The sequence below is a fragment of the Ips typographus genome, linkage group LG13 (assembly GCF_016097725.1).
Source record: "Ips typographus isolate SLU linkage group LG13, UJ_Ityp_2.0, whole genome shotgun sequence".
In the NCBI taxonomy this organism is placed as follows: Eukaryota; Metazoa; Arthropoda; class Insecta; order Coleoptera; family Curculionidae; genus Ips; species Ips typographus.
In genome coordinates this window covers 226,037-245,883 of record NC_138434.1, presented here as the reverse complement: position 1 = coordinate 245,883, position 19,847 = coordinate 226,037, and the positions used below count along the sequence as shown (strand labels likewise).

Below are 19,847 nucleotides of genomic sequence, written 5' to 3'. Positions count from 1 at the left end.
GCTGGCGCCTATGACCAAGTCAAACAGAACTGCACCAAAGCTAGAATACCATTTTATGGAAGGTTTGTTAGTGTTTGTTGCAGAGAAGTGAAACTTTAAACACTCATTCTAGTTATACAGAAGTCGATCCAGTGGTGATTGCTCAAGACGGTGTGGAAATGTTTAAAAAAGAAGGTTTTGAAATTATCATTGTAGACACAAGTGGTAGACACAAACAGGAAGATTCCCTGTTTGAAGAAATGTTGCAAGTTTCCAATGCTGTGGTAAGTTTTGTCCAGTGTGTTAAGTTGGGAGTGGGTTAACTTTTAACTTGTAGAAACCCGACAATATTGTGTTTGTAATGGATGCTACAATTGGTCAAGCTTGTGAAGGACAAGCCAGAGCTTTTAAAGAAAAAGTTGATGTAGGTTCAGTTATTATCACTAAATTGGATGGACATGCTAAGGGTGGGGGAGCTCTGAGCGCGTATGTATTTTCAAACTTTCCAAAAAAATTTTTTTATTTAAATAGTCTAAAATAAGCCTATTATTTATTGATCTCTACTGCCGGCGTAGAAAGGTTACTAGAACAAAAATGGATTTTCATTATAGGATGCAATGTCCAGAACTTGATTCAGACTGAACCCTTGCATTTAGAAAAAAGCAGATGAAATTAATGCACTAAAACTTTCTTACTTGCTTTGATTGGCTCTACAATACAATCTTTTCACGTAAACAAACTAATGACACATAGCATGGCCGTTGTCAGGGCTAACAGGATAACAGTTGAAGCCAAATTTCTAAAGGTGGCCAACAGAGGGCGCATCTTGGCCGATCTTCAGGGTTCCGTTTTGGCATTAAATAAGAGTCACATGACCTTTAAAAATTAAATTTGAGCATTAAAAATCATTAGGTGACCATTTGCACATTAAAAAGGAGTCACGTAATTTAAAAAATCTCAGTTCAAACTGAAAAACGGTCACGTGACCCTTTAAACATTATTTCGCCATTTACAGTCACGTGACTTTTAAAAAAATGTTTGTTTATTGAAAATCGTTATGCCTTTAAAAATATATTTTATTTTTGAAAATCGTCACGTGACCATTTGCACATTATAAGGAGTCAGGTGACTCTTCAAATAATACTTTGACATCTAAAACAGTCACGTGACCTTTAGGATTTCGTTTTGACGTTAAAATAATTGAAAATTGTCATGTTGCCATTTGCACTGTGAAGAGGGTCACGTGTGCCTTTAAGAATATCAGTTTAAACTGAAAAACGATTACGTGATCCTTCGAATGATATTTAACACTGTCATGTGACATAATAAATTCCATTTTTAATCTTAAAAGAGTCACGTGACCTTCAGGATTTGTTTTGACGTTAAAAAAGTCGCGCGATTTGAAAAAAAATTGTCGATTAACATAAAAACTGTCACGTGACGTTAAAAATGACATTTTAATCTTACAAAATGATGCGTGATGTAGTGAATCAGTTTAAAACTCTAAAAAAAACGGTCACGTAACCTTCAGGATTTTGTTAGTAGTAGCGCCATCTCTTAGAGTTTACCTACAACTGAAGCGGCCGAAATATATTTTGAGATGGTGGGGATGGGATGATTTTACCGTTAAAAATTCTTTCCCAAAAATCGAGTTCTAGTATGCTAGTTTTATCCGAACTGGTCGAGAAATGGGGTTTTCCGGTCAAAACATTCCAAATCCATACACCCTGTATACATGCCGCTTGAAAAAAAAATAGTATATTCTACACGGTTGTAACATAATATACTATTATCTGTGTTTTTTTTACAGTGTAGCAGCTACCAGTAGTCCAATAATTTTCATTGGTGTAGGAGAACACATCGATGATTTAGAGCCCTTTAAAACGAAACCATTTATCAGTAAATTACTGGGAATGGGTGACATTGAGGGACTGATTGATAAAGTTAATGAATTAAAGCTGGAAGATAACGAAGAACTTTTAGAGAAAATCAAACATGGACAGTTTACATTGAGGGATATGTACGAACAGTTTCAGAATATAATGAAAATGGGTCCTTTTTCTCAAATAATGGTTTGTGTATATCACAGTTAAGTTGGGAGGTTTTAGTGGTGTTTTTCTAGGGAATGATTCCAGGCTTCAGCCAGGACTTTATGTCGAAAGGTAGCGAACAAGAGTCCATGGCCAGATTGAAAAAACTGATGACAATAATGGATAGCATGAACGACAGCGAACTGGACAATCGGGACGGGGCTAAACTGTTCTCCAAGCAACCGGGACGAGCCATTAGGGTGGCTCAAGGTTCCGGAGTTACCGGTAATTACAACAACACCGTTAATTTTCAAAGCAAAATTGGGTTTTATTTAAGAGCGCGAAGTGAAAGAGTTGATCACGCAATACACCAAGTTTGCGGCCGTTGTAAAGAAAATGGGCGGCATTAAAGGCCTGTTTAAGGGCGGTGACATGGCCAAAAACGTCAACCAAAACCAAATGGCCAAACTCAACCAACAGATGGCGCGTATGATGGACCCGCGCGTTCTTCATCAAATGGGCGGCATGGCCGGCTTGCAAAATATGATGAGACAGTTGCAGTCGGGGGCTGCTGGCGGTCTAGGCGGATTAGGCAATTTAATGGGCGGTTTCGGTAATAAATGATAGCTTGTGTAAAGTTGTAATTATTATGTAAAACAGAATTTAATAAAAGGTTTTTTTTTTAATTATTTTATTAATTCACGGTGGGAAGGAATTTTACCTGTAAATACTAAAAAAAAACGTATTTATTCATCACTTTAATTACAACAATCAAGGCAATAAAACCCTTTGATAATAACATCACAATATAAAATCACATTTTTATATTATACAAGATATAGTAAATGCTTACAGTTTTCAGTAAAATTGCTCCTAATTTACTAGAAAAATACTTAACAAAGTTAGGAATCTGAAGCACCACTACGAAATCAAAATAAATTAACGTGTAAATTACAAGTAAAATCTGTTCAAAGCAATAACAAAACTAACGGGTGTTTAATAATTGTTATGGTCGTAGTTGGCTGTGGTCAGCTGTCATAAAATAATTGTTTGCGAGGTTATCTAAGACATACGCTTATTGTGACAATTGCCATCCATAGGCGACCTGACCATAACAATTATTGAACACCCCTTATAATATAATATAAAATAAAATAAAAACAGTTTCAGGGACTTAATAATTGATGTTTGTCTACGCCTCTGAAAATCGAACACCCTGTAGGTTTGGGTTTTAGACACAACCGGTACATTAATATATTACAAGTCGATTACGTTTATCTCGAATAGACAAATGCATTGTTGCATTTAATACTGATGATGATCTCTTTGGGCAAAACTTTTCGGGCATTCCAGCTTTTTTACGGCCGTTTCTTGTTGGTTTCAAAAAATTGTATCGGCCCACCGCCCTCTATACTAGAAATCTTAAAATGTCACTTTTAATGGCGGCGTTAGCGGTTTTCAGTCAGATGTAGTAAGAAATATGTTTTTTTTTTTTATTATTTCGTGTAGTTGATTGCAAGTTGTGAGTGAAAAATCAAATAAAGGTTTATTCCTGATCCAGATATGTATTAGATAGAGCTTTTTCTACACAATCAAGTCCAGCCTAAACAAATTTGTTGTGGAAAGTACAACACACAGCAAACTAGTGTTCAATACAAGAAAATCTGTAAATCCTTAAAACTAGGTAAGAAAAACTGGTAAATGGTTGTGTTATTACCAAGAACATTCACTCAAAATTAGTTTTGTTGCTCTCACAATGAAGGATGCGTTAAAATGAAACCCACATACTTGTGCATGTAAACTAGTAAGTTTACTGTACTAGAAAGCACTTGTACCTACCATTGAGTGTAGTGTTGGAGTAAAATCATCCCACTTCAAAGTGAGTTAGATCCGGTTTTTTGTAAAGTAAAAAACTGACACGGTTGGGCTTTTTCCTGAATTGCTGTTACAATGCGGCTTGGAAAACTTATGAACAGGCAGCAAACAACAATAACTCACGCAAATAACCTCAAGTGTTGATTTTAAACCGTAAAAATTCATCTAATCCTCAAAAAACTCAATTTCCACAATACAAACCGTCACCACTATTCCCGCCATCTTGGAATTTTTGTACCTTCTAAGCTTTCTAGTATAGTAGGCATATATAGCAAATCATAGGCACCCTTGACAATGACAATTAGTTCTGTCGTTAATGGTGGATGTCAACTAAATAATCTATTTCTCTCTGTTTAATGCAAATAAAGAAGGATAGAAATATACTGTGAGCCTATTTGGTTGCCTTATGATAAAATCGTGTGCATTAAAGTAAAACGATTGAAAAATCATGCATCAATGGGATGATTTTACATTCGTTATCGTCCGTTAAAAAAGGCTGTTAATACATGGTCGACGCGAAAAATTTCTCTATAGTCATTGACGTTTAACGCGCTGAGTTGCCAGATGTTTGATCATCCTAATTGACTAACACAAAAATCGATCAAGTAGGTTAGGTTTGTTTCTGAATCCGTTAAACTGCGTGTGAGAAAGATCGTTTAGCAAAACGAATGCAAACTGCATTCAAACGTCAAACTCACTCTGATGACGTGCAACGGTGGAAAGTAATTTTAGGCTTTTGATATATTTTTTTGAAACCACACAAGACAGGGCTATTCTTTCCCCACACTGTTATACACGGTGTCCCAAGTTTTAATTGGACGTGAAAACAAGAAAAACAGCAAAGTTAGAGCTCGAATCAGATGAGAAAAGGCCACCGCATCATCAATGACGCAGTTTTTAAAACTATTTCTTTCTCCTTCTACAGTTGCCGTCGCATTAGATATAATCAGAGGCGTCCTATTAAAATATTCCCGAAAATATATTGTTAAGCGGTCAAAAAGCCACTTGGCAACGTAGTACGGTTTTTACTTGGACACAATTAAAACAGATGCGGCAGCGGCCAGGGACATTTGGACCTTTTTATATGCTTTTACTAGCCGGCACTCTAAACGGTGTTGCCAAGTTTAAAAAAATGTAGTGGCGGACAGGGAGACTTAGGGGGTTAGGTTAGGTTCCGTTTTAGTCTGGTGTTTTGGTTGTATTGTTGATGGTCGCAGTTGAAGTTCACATAGTGTTATGAATAAAAAACGTTATTTTGTCAAAATGTCTTTCAAAAAGGTTGGAAAGAAAGGTGTTATCATATACAGCCAAGGCCGTGAAATCGTCAGTAACGTCTTACAATTTATGAAGAAAGAAGCAGAAGGAGTTTCCATTCCTTTGAAAAACTTGTTGTCTTTTATTTTCTTTATTAAAAACGACGAAAATGTTTCATTTTACTGATAAAATAATAGCACGCCACTGACTGGCTGCAACAACTTGGAAAGTAACGAGAGCAGCAATATTTAAAGCGAGACGTACAGAGATCGTGACATCATCGTTTAATGACGCCTGTGGCCTTTTCTTAGCTGATTCGAGCTCTACAGAGATCGTGACATCATCGTTTGATGACGCCTGTGGCCTTTTCTTAGCTGATTCGAGCTCTAACTCAACTGATTGCATTCTATTTGGGACATTCTGTATAAGCGTATCAGTTTAACTAAACCGTATCGGTAAATTTCCTACTCATCAGTCTTCTATAACACGTTCATTCATGCCATAGAAGACGATATTTTGTTTGATTGGTAATACTAGAGAGAGAGAGAGAGAGAGCAATAAAGATGGAGACTCCGTCAGATTGGCAGTCTCTCTTTTTTCTTTGGTTGGTAGTCACATTTAGGTGGGTTAACGTTACGCTAACTTGATTTAGCACCTTACCTAGGTATCTTGTCCAAAAAGTCGCTCTCCACCACTTTATCAATCTTTTCCAAAATCATGTCAAGCTTTTTGTCAGATTGACGATCGGTGAACAAGTTGTCGCTGGCTACTGACCTGGTGCATTCGGTTCGGTGACGGTCGGAACAGGAACTCAACGTTTTGAAGAAGCTGTGCAGGTCTTTCAGTTGACCGATCGCGTTCATTGTTAACAGCAGTTCGTTGCGTTTCATTGGTAGGACGTCAATTTGAGTGTCCGCGAAACGCCGGTCCATTAGTTTGGTTATGCGGACAACGTGCGGCGTAAACACCACCTCAGTGTGTTGGGACTTGTTCAAATCGTCCCCAACAAAGGCCCATCTATACCTAATTTTGTGGTTATAGGAAATTCCTATTAAATACAATACACTACAGGGTGAATAATGACGTACATTTGGAATTGAGGCAAGGTAGTAGCAGGTAATAAGAGAGCCAGGTCCAGCAATTTGGCTGTGGCTAGCTGCAGCCTCAACCAATGAGGATGACCCATGGCGTGCAACCCGTTACTGTTATTGGTCGTCCAGCTAGCGTCCAATGATGCCATCACTTTAATATGGTTGCTACAAATCAAATGATTGATTAGTTTACAGTAATTGTCTAAAGAGTGATTCAAATGTTTGTCAGTCTCTGTTCAGGGACTTCTAACTGTTTTAAATTGTCAAAAGCCTCTAGAAACGTTTTGAAAAGTCTCATAGACCTCTAAATGCTACTGAGCCTCTACAAGTATATATTAAACCATTCAAGAATTGTTTTAAATTGTCAGATCCTTCTGCTAAGACTGGCTGGAATGTGCCTACTAAGAACTTCCTGAAAAGTTCCAGAGCCTTTGCAAGTGTTCTACACCCTCTTAGAATCGTTAGCATATAAATAATATACTGGTAATTGTGACGCAACAGTCAGAAAAAACTGAACAGACTATACTTCAGTTAGTAAAACTATATGAGCAGCTATTTACCTGTTATTCATCCTGTAGCGACCACCAAACCCACAGTTAAGTACAGAAAAAACAAATAACTCATGTTAATACATAATACAGGACAACCACCACAATACAGTCAGGTAAACAAACACTTACTTGAATTCGTCGGTGTCGGTGGTCAATTCCTGCTCGATTTGTAGGAAAACTTGAAGCATTTCGCTGATTATGATAGGCCACAGACTGGTCACGTGAAGCGGACTCATCCGAATCAACAGAACCCGGAAACACAAGAAAACTTGAGCTTGGATCCCAGGCACGTTCAGTCGTAAACTGGACGTAAGTTGTTCTGCAATTTTCATTGTTTCAAGTTTTAAGTGACCAAGCGAAGGATTTTTTACCCTGAATTTCCGGCATGTACTTAGCGTATTGATCAATCTCGCTGCAGAATATTACGTAAGCCAGCCTTTTCAACAATTGAGCCTTTTGCTCATACTCTTGTTCTCTAGAGGAGAAAATTCCTAAAGTCCCGCTTTGCGGCGTCATTGAAACTCGACCTTAAAATGACAACCAAATTGAATTCCATTCAAACTAAATTATTTACTAAAACAGACTCATTAGATCTCGGAAAGTGGTGTTGTCGTGGGTCATCAAGTTGTCCACGATCACTCTCCAGTATTTCAAACAGCACAAATCGATCTGGAACAAACTGTTGTCTAGCAACAAGTCAAACACGTCCTTCTTCCAAGCTTTTCTCGTGTACTGGTAGCTGCTCAAGCTGGACAACAATTTCGAACAAGCGTTGAAACTGGGCATGTTTCTAGACGTGTGCGTCCTTAAATAGGGCACGATATTGCACATAAGTGAGGCGAGGATGTTGTTCACTTTGTCTTTTTCCGACGAACCGAAACAAATATCCAAAATGGGGGCAAGAATTTCGGCCAGTACCTTTAACGAATTTTGTTAAGTTGTTAAGAAATAGTGATACAAAACAAACGGTTAGTACCAACTGGGCTTGTACACTATAACTAGAAGTGTAAACAATGTCTGTGGGTGCTCCCGAAGACAAACTGGCTTCGGAAATTGAATCTTCGTCTTGTTCGCGCACTGCAAAGTTCCGCCTTAACCAAGTCGTTTGTTCTAGACAGGAACCGCACACTTGAGACACACAATCTATAAGCTGGAATAAAACACCAGTAAATTAGTATATTATTCAATAAGCTTTTTATGATCTCCAGTGGGATTAATGGCCATAAAAAACGAGGATAACTATACTATACTTTGTCCACGACCACTGTCCATTAAGAATAACCACTAATGCCAAGTGATTATATTACAATTACAGCGCAAAAAGCAAATATTTCTTTTAAAAGTACCAAAATAAAATAATTGAAACCAATGAATAAAAAAAATGTAAACATAGCAGGAAGGAACAATAGCAAACCAAGTGGGTGACAGAAACAAGGAGGAGGGGGGGGAGTAATATGGCGGCCGTCAACTTAATTACTTAATGAATTTAATCTTGTCCACTGTACAACTTAATTTAAATTTGCAAAACTCAACTGTTAAAGAACCACAGACAAACAAAACAAACTAACACCAATTTTTGCGGGTTTGAAACTCCAAACTTTCAATGACTTTGCGTCAATTCAACTGCGCAGTAGGCGAATGCGCAATCAACTTCCGTCCCCCTCGCTTAATGCACACACGGGTTATAATTTGTATTATTGTTACCTCCTGATACTTGTTCTTTTTACTCATTGATTGAAACCCACCAAAACTAATGAAACGTCAAACTTGATAAAATCAGAAAAAAAAATGGGTCACGTGAACAATTTATTTACATAACAATATGTTGTCACGTGACACAACGCCACGGTGCGCGCTATTTCTGAACGCGCTCACGAGGGCACTAACGTTGTCAATGTCAACTTGACAAACCCCAGAAATGTTTCAAATACAAATCATGGAATATTCCTAAAGATTTGGCAAGTGGTTTGACTCAAGGATTGTAAACAGTACAGGAGTGCTTAATCCCATAAGCGCAATCTTGCCGGTATCGGCTCGGGCCGGTGACGATTTTTACGTCACCATGGGGTCGGAGTAAACCGAAATCACAGGCACCCTTGACAATCTCGTACATAGCGTCTCGGGCGAATATTTAGCGTATTGTGCGCCCGAAGGCCCACTGTGACGTCAGAATTCATTCGCCGCCGGGAAACAAAATCGGCCGATCGAGCAATCCTGTACTGTTTACCGTCCTTGGGTTTGACTAACCTTTGCGGTGACGTCCTGTAAATCTTTCTGGTCTTTCCGTTCCTCCAGCGGGCAACATTTGATCATCATTTCGTGTAGAATGGCGGCCAATAGGAACTGCGCAGACGGACTGAGGGAGCTCACTTCCCTGATCAAGGACAGCAGGGAGGCCCACGCTTCGTTAAGCTGCGTGGCCGACGCGTTACGCATATAACTGAAAACGTTTCAACGAATCGAAGCTGATGGGCTTATAGAGGTATTTCGGGATAGTACCAGTAAAATAATTCTAAAATGGCGACGTCCAAACAAACGTCCGGTCCGACACCCTCGCAGGGTGGCGGATTCTTTATCACAGCGGTCACGGTTTGTACTAAATTGTCGAGCGGGATCACTCGTATGGCTGAGATCAGGTAGACCAAGTTGCTTTGTCCCGCAGTTGCCTCTGGTAGAACCTTTTAAAGACTCAGGATAATATAGACAGTTTACGGAAACGTACAGCAAACAACCGGTAGAGCTCGAATCAGCTAAGAAAAGGCCACAGGCGTCATCAAACGATGATGTCACGATCTCTGTACGTCTCGCTTTAAATATTGCTGTTCTCGTTACTTTACAAGTTGTTGCAGCCAGTCAGTGGCGTGCTATTATTTTATCAGTAAAATGAAACATTTTCGTCGTTTTTAATAAAGAAAATAAAAGACAACAAGTTTTTCAAAGGAATGGAAACTCCTTCTGCTTCTTTCTTCATAAATTGTAAGACGTTACTGACGATTTCACGGCCTTGGCTGTATATGATAACACCTTTCTTTCCAACCTTTTTGAAAGACATTTTGACAAAATAACGTTTTTTATTCATAACACTATGTGAACTTCAACTGCGACCATCAACAATACAACCAAAACACCAGACTAAAACGGAACCTAACCTAACCCCCTAAGTCTCCCTGTCCGCCACTACATACATTTTTTTAAACTTGGCAACACCGTTTAGAGTGCCGGCTAGTAAAAGCATATAAAAAGGTCCAAATGTCCCTGGCCGCTGCCGCATCTGTTTTAATTGTGTCCAAGTAAAAACCGCACTACGTTGCCAAGTGGCTTTTTGACCGCTTAACAATATATTTTCGGGAATATTTTAATAGGACGCCTCTGATTATATCTAATGCGACGGCAACTGTAGAAGGAGAAAGAAATAGTTTTAAAAACTGCGTCATTGATGATGCGGTGGCCTTTTCTCATCTGATTCGAGCTCTAACCATATAACTTAAACGTTAACGTAAACGATATTTGACAAATTTTAACGGAAAATTTATGCTTAAATAAAAAAATTTTCCTTAATAGGGAAAACAACTGTCAAACTTGTCATTGTTATTGTCAAACGCGATTTTTGGAATCTACGTCAAATTCTAGGCCTACTTGATGTAAAATCTTTGTATCGATATTCAATTGTTTTTGCTCTAGCATTTAGAGGCCACTGGCACTTTCTTAATGGATTTAGAAGCTCTTGACAATTTAAAACAATTTCTAGAAGGTTTGCAGTATCTAGAGAGCTCTCGCAGTTTAAAACACTTGTAGAAGCTTCTGGCGCTTTTTAGAAGATTGTCAGTTGCCACATAATTTTTGAGACACTCTCTAATTCAATCAATAACTCTGTATTTGAGATTTAAGATAATGCAAGGAGACACAAACGAACTGAAATGAATGTAGGTTTCGTAGTTTGACAACACCGTAACTTAACCAACTGTCAAATTACATCATCCTGACGTCACATTCGCGTTGTTTGCACCATAAAGGGTAAGAACAAACTGTATTTATATTATTACTTTTAGTCTTAACTCCTTCACTACGGTAAGTGGAAACCCCTGATTCGTGGGGGTTCTGAAACTTTTCGGAAAGTTGTCAGGAGCATTTGGAGGTCCTTGGCACATTCAAAATGGTCCTAGAGGCCTCTGGCAATTTAATATAGTTGTAGAACACCCTGGTACTTTTCAGAAAGTTCTCAGTAGCATTTAGAGGTTTCTGGTACTTTCAAAATGGTCCAAGACGTTTCTAGTTACCAGAGACAAACCTTTTGACCACCCTCCTCAAAAGCAGAAAATGTTGGTGCACTTTTCCAGAAAATCGTCCATAACTAGCTTATTTGAAACACCCTGTATAAACACACCGTATAACAAAAGAAAGCTAATAAACGGGGCCCCCTTTAGCCGCTAGAGGGCGGCAAAGTTGTCAAATATCGTTAAAAACGGATTAAAACTTAATTGGTAACGAAAACTAAGCAGAAACTTACAGCTTTAATGTTGATGAAATGGTTTCGGCGCTCGTACCAAGCCACTGCCACAGCTGCCAGAAAACTGGCGCCATGATGGACCGCTATAGGACTCAGAAACTCCAACAGTTGTTGCTTCACTACTTTGGCGCTGCCGTACGTGCTGTTGTAGTCCACATCCATGCCTGTACACACACAAATTCAACAACACAATGAGAAATTGACAGAAAGCTAAACTAACCAACTACGGTTTGCCACAACTTTGCCACGCTCGATATAATCCTGGGCATATGGCTGAGTATCGTTTTCCTCGCGTTTTGATAGTGGTCCGAATTCAGTTTGGTGGAAAAGTTAATGTCCCCGCCCAAAGGCGAAAAAAATACGTTGACCAGGTTGTTGAAAATCTCCCCCGGATTAGGAACAGAAGAAGTGGCTGTTGTAGCTGGCACGTTTTGATTGATCGTTTGTGAGGCGTCTAGGAGACAGTAGTGACAGAGAATTGTCAACGATTCTAATTGGGTCACTGTGTAATCGGCGCCCAGCTCGTATTCGTCCAGATCCGTTTCCTTGTAACTGGTCGAGATTTCTTCGATGTTGTTACAGATCTGTCCCACGTATAAATGTTATTTTTTTTGAATTAAATCAAAATTGGAAAATGATACATAAAAATTACATGATTAGATTGCAAATCAATGTTCTAGACAAAGATAGAGATTTGGAGACGTTACGTGACTGACTGTTGAAAAACGTCACATCCGTTTTGGCTAGTGATGGGCGTAATTTTACCGGTAAGGTAAAGTAAAATTTGGAAAAGTAAAATTCATTGTGCGACAAGAAAATGTACCAATTTTACCAGTAAATTCCAATTTGTCCAGTAAATTTACGAGTCTAATTAAAATTTGCTTGAAAGATGTCATTTTTCTGCCATGACTGTCATTAATTTCATTAAAATCATTTCCGGTCAATATTGTCAAAATACAAACCTATAAAAGGCTTTGATTTGTTATTTATTGGTTGAGAGATTTTGGTTTATCAATCCTAAAATAAATGAAGTAAAACTTTACTGACAAAATGATTCTTATACCAAATGAGTGACAATCTTATAACTTTTTAATAAAAAATTAGCTTTTTCAGCATTTTGTAACTTTTTTATTATCTCAACCGTAATTCTGGCAAATTTTGTTTTGTAGTTTTTGGATAATAATTTATCTAGGCAGTCAGAAGACCACTGTCAAAATAATTGTCATCAATCTCAGAAACACGTTTTGTATCAAATATTGAAAGAAAACTTTTCTAAACCCCGATTTTTGCAACTTTTGAGCGGAGTTTGACAGTCAGGGAGGAAATTACTTGTCAAACCCACTTGGAGTAAGAAAATGACAGTTTTAAGCACATTTTTGGAATCCTCATTAAATTTCCTATCCAATAACCTGAAAAACACTACAAAATTTGGGACAGTCAGAGAGAAAAGCAATGTCAAAATTTGAACTGCCAGAAACACAGTTTGAAAGAACCGTCAACGTTAAAATCGCCTGAAAAACCCACTTGGAGTGAGAAAATGAGTGTTTTAAGCACATTTTTGGAATCCTCATTAAATTTCCTATCTAATAACCTGAAAAAACACTACAAAATTTGGTACAGTCATAGAGAAAAGCGGTGTCAAAATTTGAACTGCCCGAAACACAGTATTTGTAACTTTTCCTGGTAAAGCAAAATATTTACTTTACCAATAATTTGCCCATAACTAGTTTTGGCACACTGACAACATTAAATCGTTTATATACAATCATTTGACGTCACAATGACGTGACGTAACAGTTGGGGTGAATACATACCTGATGAATTACACTGATGGAGATTTGTTTGAGATTATCGCCGAAATAAGGTAAACAACTGGCAACCATGTTGAGCCATTTGCCGTGCATGTTTCGCATATTTTCGTTCCTCAGGGCGCTCAAAATGGCCGACAAAAAGATTTGCTGCTTCGGTATCAAAACGGTGGGTTTATAATTGAGATGCTCTCCACTAGCCGATTCGGGTGTGGCTTGAACGGTCGGTTTAGCGCTAGGAAACACCGAGTGTTCCAGTATTATCAAAGACTGAATCAATCTGCAACATTTTAGAATTAATAACGACCCAAATGTGCAAATCTCAACTTACCTCAACAACTGTATTTGAAAAGCCTCGACGTACTCGCTCATCCGATTTTCTGAGTTGCACAGACGAAAATTGTTAAACAACAGCACATCCTCAGCAAACGTCATGTCATCGTCAAAATTTCTGACCGAAGTTAACAAACAGTGCAACAACGTCTTTTGGATCTTGCACTTAACCAGCAAATCGCCGATATAATTTGCAAAACCCTTATTCGAATTCTCTTTAACCAGCGAAGTCAAATTCTTCACTATTGCGTACAGGATTTCTAAGGATTCCAGCTGGATTTTCGTGTTGGTTTCCAGCTCGTCGGCCATGGGAGTCGCGTCCTCCAGGAATGGAAAAAAGGTTCTCGCGTAGTTCAAACAAATCGACAAAATCACGTCCAAGAACATGTAACCCCGGTAAAAGTTGATGTGTTCCTGGTTCAGTTCACCGTTGAAACCTTGACCCAGCAAACTCTTACGATGTCTAGCTAATAAGTGTAAAATACAGTTGTCTTTAAGGATTTTAATCCCGCTAGTGGCTGAACACTTAATGAACAGTTTTGGGTTGACAAGAATGCAATTTTTTAAAGTGTGCAAAGCGTACATAACTTGATTCGAGTCGAACAGTTCGTAGTACAAACAAATGTGAGAGTGGATGGGGTACAAGTCAAAGTTTTTAGAGTTTGAAGTGTTGATTTTGTTCTTCAAATCTAAATCAGTAGGTCTGCCGGGTGTCTCCTCTCTTCTGCACACCTCGTCGATGATTTTATTCAAAATGTCCGTGACCAAACCATATTCTTTGTCTTTGCCTTTAAAGTACTCTTCAGCGCTTTTACTCAATTCCAATTCTCCGTGCAAATTCGATGAGTCGGAAATGCAGTAAGACCAGCTTTGCACCAAAGAACTTTCCTCGGGTTTGATGTTGCTTTTCTCGTCGAAACTGTGAGATTTTGGGATGTTCAAAGCTTTGATACCATTCGAAATCGGTTCCATGCTTTCAAGTAATGCTTTCTTGCTGTTGTCTACGAAAGCGTTTAGAATTTCAGCCTGTTTCGTTTGCTGATGTTTTAAGGAATCACAACCGCTATCTCGGTCACCTAATACAAAAAAAAAATTGAAAACTAACCAATTAATTAGAATAAGCCACTAACTTTTACCAGGTAAAGAATCGAATTTTTCTAAAGTTTTCGTCTCCATAGAGTCATCGTTGCTGATCGTATTATCGTTACTAGACAAGCTTTCTAATGAACTATGAGAGCTCCTTCTAGCATAAGAACCATCTAAACCAATCGGATAAATCTCCTTGTTACTCAACGGGTTAATAATCAGCTTCACGCTACTACTTTTCGATTGTTTATCCAAGTTGGGGGATACGTTGTAGCCCTTAAAGTCTTTGTTTTTCCTGGTAATCACCCCATTACTGTCCTCGATCAAGCTGGTGGTCATGTTGATGGCGGACGCGTACTTTTTCCCCGTTTTCGAGAAGTCAAACCAACGTTTTTTCGGCGATTTTGGTCTGGGCATGTCCGTCATATGGTACATTACACTACCTGTTGAGAAAAATTGTACATTACACGTCCTGTTTGTGAGGCAAACCTTATGTTATAACTCAAGAGAAGGGCTAGAATAAATGACCAACTATTTTGCAGTGATATCTGACATTTTAAAACAACTCTGGGAAGGTTTAAGACACTTGTAGTGGTCTCTGGCACTTTTTAGAAGGTTCCAAATAGTATTTAGAGGGGTATGGAACAGTCAAAACGGTCCTAGAGGCCTCTGAGCATTTAAAACAAGTCTGGGAAGCTTTAAGACACTTATAGTGGCTTTTGGCATTTTTTAGAAGGTTCCAAATGGCATTTAGAGATCTATGGAAATGTCAAAACGGTCCTAGAGGCCTCTGAGCATTTAAAACAAGTCTGGGAAGCTTTAAGACACTTATAGTGGCTTTTGGCATTTTTTAGAAGGTTCCAAATGGCATTTAGAGATCTATGGAACTGTCAAAACGGTCCTAGAGGCCTCTGAGCATTTAAAACAAGTCTGGGAAGCTTTAAGACACTTATAGTGGCTTCTGGCACTTTTTAGAAGGTTTCAAATGACATTTAGAGATCTATGGAACTGTCAAAATGGCCCTAAAAGCCTCTGACAATTTAAAACAACTCTGAGACGGTTTAAGACACTTGTAGAGGCTTCTGGCACTTTCTGGAAGATTCCAAATGGCATTTAGAAACCTATAAAACTGTCAAAACGGTCTTATAGAGGTCTCTGAGCATTTAAAACCACTCTGGGAAGGTTTAAGACATTTGTAGAGGCCTCTGGTAACTCTGGACACGTATAACAGTCAGAAGTCACTGAACAGAAGGTCTGTTCGCAGAGAGAATCTCCAACTAGTAATCAGAGAAATAGATACATCCATTAATCACAAGTCAGAATATGTCATAGTCACGTGAGCATTCAACCAATAAAACTTGACCTTTTTGGCTTGCTTCTGCGAACAGACCTAATCACTACTTAAAAACAAACCGTTAACGTTGCTGACTGCGTAGATTTTCTTAGCTTGAGCGTCTTCCAGTTTCTGATTGTCCTGCTCATTGATTTCGTTGGACGTTTCGTTATCGTGAATGTTTACATGACGAATAGACACTCTAGCAGTGTTGGCTGCTAATAATTTCACTAGAATCGGATTTAAAATCCTCGGGAGGTCGTTATGCATCAGGGAGTGGGTTAGGAACGACTCGGCCGATAGCTGCAACGCCGGCTTATCTTTACTTTGCAGCATGTCCAGGATTTTTAGCAGCGATCTGTCAAAAATTGTAATGTAAAGTGAGTAATTTTAAGTCCACGTGAGCAGTGAATTGGCCTAAATCGCAGCACTGGTTGATTGGAATTTTTTGACCAATCACCAATTACCTACTGTGCTGAGATTTACGCAAAAACTAGTACCTGTCAAAGCTCCGATTGCTGCTCTTGTAAGGCGGAAGTTTGATGTTTAGATCCCGGCCCAAGTGCCACAACACGAAAAATTGTTTCATGTAATTGGCGGTGATGTTCTGATCACACAAGTACTGTCCAATCACTTGTTCCACAAACAGTTTCGCATCGAACGTGTTGTGAATTTGATACAACAAAGTAATACACAACATTAGCTGGTTCTGGTTCTTGACCGTTCCCAATAAACTCCACAAAATTCGAGACATTTCCTGGAAGGGAACAATCAAAATCTTGGACACATCAAAACAGCAAATGTTACCTCAATCACTAGAGTATTCTCTTCGATATAGTAAACCTGTCGATGTTCGAGTATTCCATTAATAACAACATTCTTTTCAGAGTCACTTTTGTTGGACAGGTAATTCTGGTTTTTGGACAAACTGAAAATTTCTAACAAAGTGGTCATGGCAGTCAATTGAGTTTCTCTGGACACTTCTCGGCAACAAGCCGAAGCGATCAAAGCCTCTAACCAAAAGGGTACTTTTTTTTCATCGCTGCTCGTTAATAAGTTAGGAAAAGCACAAAACTCTAGCAGAATATTCGAAGCCACTCCCATAGCGTTTTCGTACGCTGACGACACTTTAGCTAAGGCTTCGTGCATTGTCGTTAAACACTGAGTGGTCAATCTGCGTGTCCTACAATCAACGGGAGTGAATTCGTTCGTTTCGTTTGACAATCTTCGGTCCAACAAGGACATCAGCTCTTTGGTGCGTTGCTGTTTGTCGTAGACCAGCGTTTTGAAAAACGCGGGAATGTCAGTGTGGGGAAGGACTTTGGATTTAATGAAGGACACGTAGAACTTCTTGTACTCGTCCAAGCAGTTTACAAAGTGTTTGTTTTCGTAACGAGTGATTGGTAGGGCTGGGGGAGTGCTTTCCTTCGATGAACTTTCGGTTGTTTCGTCCGTTGCGCCGTTGGCGTTCGTGTCCTCGTTTTTCAAGTCGTACAGCTTCGAACTGGACTTGGATTTTTTGTTTTTCGATTTCTTGTCGATTTTCGGACTGGACTTGTCCTTTTTCTTTAGGAACTGGTTGCTGTAAGACCTACAATCGTATGATAAACATTTCTAAAGTTGGTAAACACTGCAGATTGAAAGAGGATATATAGAACTGGCATGCAAACGATTTAGTGTTTTATAGGTTGATGGAGTGAGTTGGAACAGTTGTGACGTAAGTGACCGTTTAAGAACAAGTGCTGTGTCACGTGACAGCTAACAGATATGTCAAAACACATTACAAAACGTCTTAAACACCATATAAAGCGATAAACGCATTTTGTTACTGTCAAAATATTAGAAAACTGGTATTTATACCTCCCTAAACGGAATTCTGATGTTTTTGACATAGCTTGCAACCGAGACCAGAGAGATTAATGTCACGTGACAGCTGTCAAAATTCATCATTAAACTATACACAATACATACTCTAAAACTATTTTTTTTAATTAAAAATTACTAGAAAGACTTTATAATTTGATGGATTCTATCTTGACAGTTGTCAAGCACCTATATTTCGGATATAATCTAAGGTCACGTGACACCTGTCAGATACATTTAAAAAAGAAAGTTTAAACTGCGTTTTGAAGGTCACGTGACTGTTTTTAACAATGTCAACTGACCTTTACAGTGTTGCATGCTCAAAATTGAATTATCAAACTCACGTGACGTGTATTTCGCAATTTCAGTTTTTGTAACTGTCTAAGTTAAAATTATTAATTTTCCAAACTTTAAACTACGTTCTGATTGTCACGTGACTGTTTTTGACCATCTCAACTGGCCTGTACAGTGTTGCATGCTCAAAAACTGAATTATCAAAGTCACGTGACGTGTATTTTGCCATTTAAGCATAATGTCACGTGACAACTCATTAAACTCTAAACAATACCGTAACAGACTGGTAAAGACAGAAAGTCTTTACAGTTTGATGTGACAGTTGTCACGCATCAGTCTATTTCAGAAGTCACGTGACACCACGAATGAATACCTTTTTGTCTTACCTTTCTCTGGCTAAATCGTCAGCAACCGTCAATTCGTGCTTATCCACGAACCCATTCAAATTTTCGCTGATCTTCGAGTCTGATTTGCTCTTCTCTATGGTTCTCTGCTCTTCTCCGTCGTACAATTTCTCCGCCCCGGACTCGCTTTCAACCCTCTCTACTTCAGCGGCTGCCGCCTCCTCCTCGATCTGTTTCTGAAGTTGCGTCATCGTAATTGGCTGGATTTTCGTCAATATTTTCGTACCCAACTCTAAACTTTTATGAATCTCGTGCTGATTCAACTCGGACACGTTGCTGTTCAAAGCTTTAATAATCTTGCTAAATAAACTCGGTAGGATGTTTGAGGTGCTTTCCGCGTACGATTCTATAGGGATTATGTCCAGAAGGAAATCGGTTAAAATGCACAATTCTAGAACGTAGGGTGGACCTTTGCCGATATCATTAACCTGACAACGGTCCCTGTATTTGTACTTTCTGATGTTCTTCACCGCCTCATCGTATAATCTTTCAATGTACGACCAAATGTAGTAACTTTGTAAAGTATTGAATAGCAAGTTTGCGTTTTTAACCAGTTCCTGACAGTTCTTGCTGACAAACTGCTTGTTCAATCCTTCGGCGTTGCCTTTCAGACTGTTTAAATCGCCGTTAAAGGACACGCATCGGGCCGTGCCACTTTTATGTTTTTGTAGGTTCAAACAGGACAGATAGAGGGTGCGGAAAACGTCGTACAGCACCCCATCCAGGATGACAGGTCCTATTTGGGGTTTCTCAAACAGTGACGTCAGTAATCTGTAGGGTTTCACGTCGATTGGTGTTGTAGCGCTTGATTTCTTCAGTATATCTTTAATGGCTTCGTTCAGAAGATCGTAGGCGATTGAATGTGGTGGAGTGGGGGGGATATCGTCGGCCTGTTCACCGTCGATCTGAACCAAAGGCAAGTTTTTGGCTTCTGGTTCTAACAACCAGGAATACAAACGTCTTGAAAAACAAAAAAAAAATTTGAATCTTCTCATATCAAGGCAAGTTAGACTATCCCAGTCTAGTACACCCGAGGGGTAGATTGCCGAGGTATTTTGGTGTACACACTCCATCTATTATGAGGCACTTTGCCAGTATTACGGGGCATTTTAAGGTAATTGAGAGTATTTTGTAACATTGTTTGCATATTTCAAAATGTTTTGTGATATTTTGATTGAAATTTTGAGCTTGAAGTAAATTTTGCGACATTTTAAGAAATACTTTGCAGTATAGACCATACAGTGTATCAAAATAACTAAAACGACTGAAAATTGAAGCACATCTGACTATTATGGTAAAATCTTTGTTACATTATATTGAGTTGCAACAATATTCATTACAAATTATTATAATAATCAATTTTTCAACGTTTAAACTAAATTTTTAAGGTCACGTGACTGTTTTTGACAGGTATCAACTGGACTTTATAGTGTTGCAAG

The 19,847-nt window shown here is 38.7% G+C and overlaps 2 protein-coding genes across 15 annotated transcripts in view; one reads left to right on the top strand and one right to left on the bottom strand.

Moving 5' to 3' along the window:
- The window catches only part of LOC145737141 (protein DOP1 homolog), a 32,954-nt gene that overhangs the window by 9,279 nt on the left and 3,828 nt on the right, over positions 1-19,847 (bottom strand). For 9 of the 14 annotated variants that reach the window (XR_014180274.1, XR_014180270.1, XR_014180273.1 and 6 more), the window contains exons 5-15: positions 18,391-19,368; positions 16,655-17,438; positions 16,348-16,604; positions 15,928-16,205; positions 14,559-14,957; positions 13,427-14,504; positions 13,102-13,375; positions 11,508-11,871; positions 11,288-11,451; positions 9,280-9,458; positions 8,753-9,220 (exon numbers count right to left, since the gene is read on the bottom strand). Coding sequence is in view for 5 of the 14 variants with exons in the window: in XM_081991727.1 (XP_081847853.1) it covers positions 5,795-6,161; positions 6,227-6,394; positions 6,790-6,801; positions 6,910-7,099; positions 7,152-7,307; positions 7,365-7,698; positions 7,757-7,930; positions 9,028-9,220; positions 9,280-9,458; positions 11,288-11,451; positions 11,508-11,871; positions 13,102-13,375; positions 13,427-14,504; positions 14,559-14,957; positions 15,928-16,205; positions 16,348-16,604; positions 16,655-17,438; positions 18,391-19,368 (6,349 nt within the window). In the remaining 9 variants the exon portion in view is untranslated. Of the gene's footprint in view, positions 1-2,752; positions 6,162-6,226; positions 6,395-6,789; positions 6,802-6,909; positions 7,100-7,151; positions 7,308-7,364; positions 7,699-7,756; positions 7,931-8,752; positions 9,221-9,279; positions 9,459-11,287; positions 11,452-11,507; positions 11,872-13,101; positions 13,376-13,426; positions 14,505-14,558; positions 14,958-15,927; positions 16,206-16,347; positions 16,605-16,654; positions 17,439-18,390; positions 19,369-19,847 lie in introns of those variants that run through there. The other 5 variants (XM_081991730.1, XM_081991731.1, XM_081991727.1 and 2 more) reach the window with 5 other exon arrangements.
- Srp54k (signal recognition particle 54k) lies at positions 7-2,695 on the top strand. Its single transcript, XM_081991743.1, has 6 exons — positions 7-62; positions 113-263; positions 317-465; positions 1,790-2,051; positions 2,102-2,294; positions 2,347-2,695. Exons 2-6 carry the CDS (start codon positions 159-161, stop codon positions 2,631-2,633), a joined length of 996 nt encoding a protein of 331 aa, XP_081847869.1. The 5' UTR covers positions 7-62; positions 113-158; the 3' UTR covers positions 2,634-2,695.